At 49.2% G+C, this 2526-nt stretch overlaps 1 protein-coding gene across 1 annotated transcript in view; it reads left to right on the top strand.

Moving 5' to 3' along the window:
* The first annotated feature begins 691 nt into the window (after positions 1–691).
* Positions 692–2526, top strand: part of TMEM135 (transmembrane protein 135) — a 176611-nt gene continuing 174776 nt past the window's right edge. The window contains exon 1 of the mRNA XM_015832112.1: positions 692–865. Within this exon, the coding sequence (XP_015687598.1) occupies positions 725–865 (141 nt within the window). The 5' untranslated portion in view covers positions 692–724. The remainder of the gene's footprint in view (positions 866–2526) is intronic.

Genomic DNA, 2526 nt, shown 5'->3' with positions numbered 1-2526 from the left:
TTTTACTTAGGGATGATTTTAAGTATAATTTTAATTGGAACACAGCTTCTAATATTTGGTTTTTAATTTGGTTTTATAGGGGTTTTTATCTTTGTATTTTACATTTGTATCTGTTTTAATATGCTGTGCACCGCCCTGAGTCCTGCGGGAGAAGGGCGGTATATAAATTAAATTATTATTATTATTATTATTATTATTAACAACAAAACAAAACAAAACAAAACAATAACAATAACAACAACAACAACAACAACAACAACAACAACAATAATAATAATGCTCTCCGAGTTTGCTGCCGCCGCCACCGCCGGGTTCCCCCGGCAATGCAACCCACACCCTGCCGACCACCGCAGCGGTTTTTGCAAAACCGCATCCACGTGCAAGACAGCAGAGGCGCCCCGGGGGGCGGGGGAGCGGGACAAACGGGGCCGGCGTTGGGAGCGCTCGCGCCAGCTCCTTTCCCCCCCCCCTCTCTCCTTATCCCCTTCCACCGGCCGGGCGAGAGCCGCCTCCGGATTGGCTGAGCGGGCTCACGCGAGCCGGCAAAGCGAAGGGGCGGAGGGAAAAAAGAGGGTGGTTGATCGAGAGTAACCCCGGGCGGCCCGCAGTCGTCCTCCGCTTGGCGCGCGCTCGCTCGCTCCGTCGTCTTCGTCTCGTGTGCTTCTGCCTCGGGCGCGCGCGCGCCCCCCCCTCACTCTCCTCCGGCTCCAGCCGCTGGGCCAAGATGGCGGCGCTGAGCAAGTCCATCCCCCACAACTGCTACGAGATCGGGCACACCTGGCACCCCCACTGCGGGCGAGCCTTCGTGCACATCACCCAAGGGGCGTTTGGAGAGTCGCTCCGCATCTATGGGACCCTTTACCTGGTGAGAGGCCCCCCCCCTTGCCTTCCTGCAACACCCCCCCTCTACTCACCTTCAGGTTGGGGAGGAGGGGAAGGAGAGGAGGATGGATGTGGAGTTGGGAGGGAGGGAGAGAGGGAGGGAGGGGGAGAGGGCTTGGGGGGTACAGGTGTGAGGGCACCTGTGTGGCAGCTGCAGCTGGACTGGACAGTGGGTTGGTGTGACTGTCAAAAGACACCCCTCCCTCCCCCTCCCGAAAATAGATCAGATTGATGCAAGTTTCATCATCCCTGGAGGTTTTTTAAGAGAAGACTGGACAGTCACTTGTCTGAAATGGGACAGGGTCTTCTCCTGCTTGAGCAGGGGGTTGGACTAGAAGACCTCCAAGGTCCCTTCCAGCTCTGTGCTGATTGATGGAAGCCTTGTCTGCCATCCTGAATGTGACCTCCAGGTCTCTCAAGTTGAGAGGCTTAAGTCTGTTGTGTTAGTCCTGCTGGCTGCTATTTTCTAAAAAAAACAAAACCGTGCCCATTGTCACATATGTAATAGATGGAATAAATTATATCCAACTCTGTTATTCTATGTTCTATATAGCTCTGATGTAATGGCATCTTTACCCGCTGTGTATACTGTATATTGCTGTATGTCTATGGAGGTTCTCAGTCTGTATGCACATTGCTGTATACATGCATAGGATCAGGTGACTTGAGGGATTGCTTTCTCCCAAGAACATCTGTTTGCCCCACAGCTTCCACAGGGAGGGCATGCCCCATCTTCCCTGTTTCAAGTCTTGTCATCTTATGGGACTTGGGAGCTGTATGACATGCACTCTTGCTCTTTTCCCTAAAGGCACACTTAATAAAAAAAACCAACCCTTATATTTAAGCTCTCCATGAGTCTACAGATTCCAAGGCAAAAAGGTGCTTCTGAGTTTGCAGGGTTGTAAAACACCCCTCTATATCTGATTTAAAGGAAAGGTGACTTTTGCCAGGGTCACATGACAAGCAGCATAATCCTGGAAAAAGACACAGTTGCTTTAAGGCAGGCATGTCAAACTCGTGATGTCGCACGACGTATTGGAACTTTTGCCCCATTGCCGGCAATTGGGGTGGGCACGATTTCGGCATGATGTATCCAGCCCGCGGGCCGGCAGTTTGACATGCCTGCTTTAAGGAGTTGCAGATAGTACTGCATTTATATCTCTCTGTCTTCTTAAGCACATTCTTCCCTTGGTATCTGAAGTGCTGCAGAGTCCTTTTAGAGCCAGTTTGCCATAGTAGTTAAAGCATGAGGCTAGAAACTGGGAGACCATGAGTTCTAATCTTGCCTTGGACACAAAGCCAGATGGACCTTGGGCCAGTCACTATCTCTAAACCCTAGGAAGGAGGCAATGTTAAACTACTTCTGAAAAACCTTGCCAAGAAAACTGCAGAACTTGCCCAGGCAGTTTCTGAGAATTGGACAAGATTGAACGGAAGGGGGGGGGAAAATGTCCTACCTATTATGCTTTTATTTCACTTTTCCTGCACGAATGTCAAAATGATTTAGGGTTTCTAGGGAGATTTGATCTTTTATTAAGCCCCATAGCTATTTAGCTTCTATAAGAATATGACAGCAGATACTTGTCCTTCTTACTTGTGCAAATATATTGAGCAAAATGAAGTGTATATATAAGTGTTTGAATT

The sequence above is a fragment of the Protobothrops mucrosquamatus genome, unplaced genomic scaffold, assembly GCF_001527695.2.
Source record: "Protobothrops mucrosquamatus isolate PMUCROS unplaced genomic scaffold, P.Mucros_1.0 scaffold_305, whole genome shotgun sequence".
Taxonomy (NCBI): domain Eukaryota; kingdom Metazoa; phylum Chordata; class Lepidosauria; order Squamata; family Viperidae; genus Protobothrops; species Protobothrops mucrosquamatus.
This window is presented reverse-complemented; position numbering and strand designations above follow the sequence as displayed.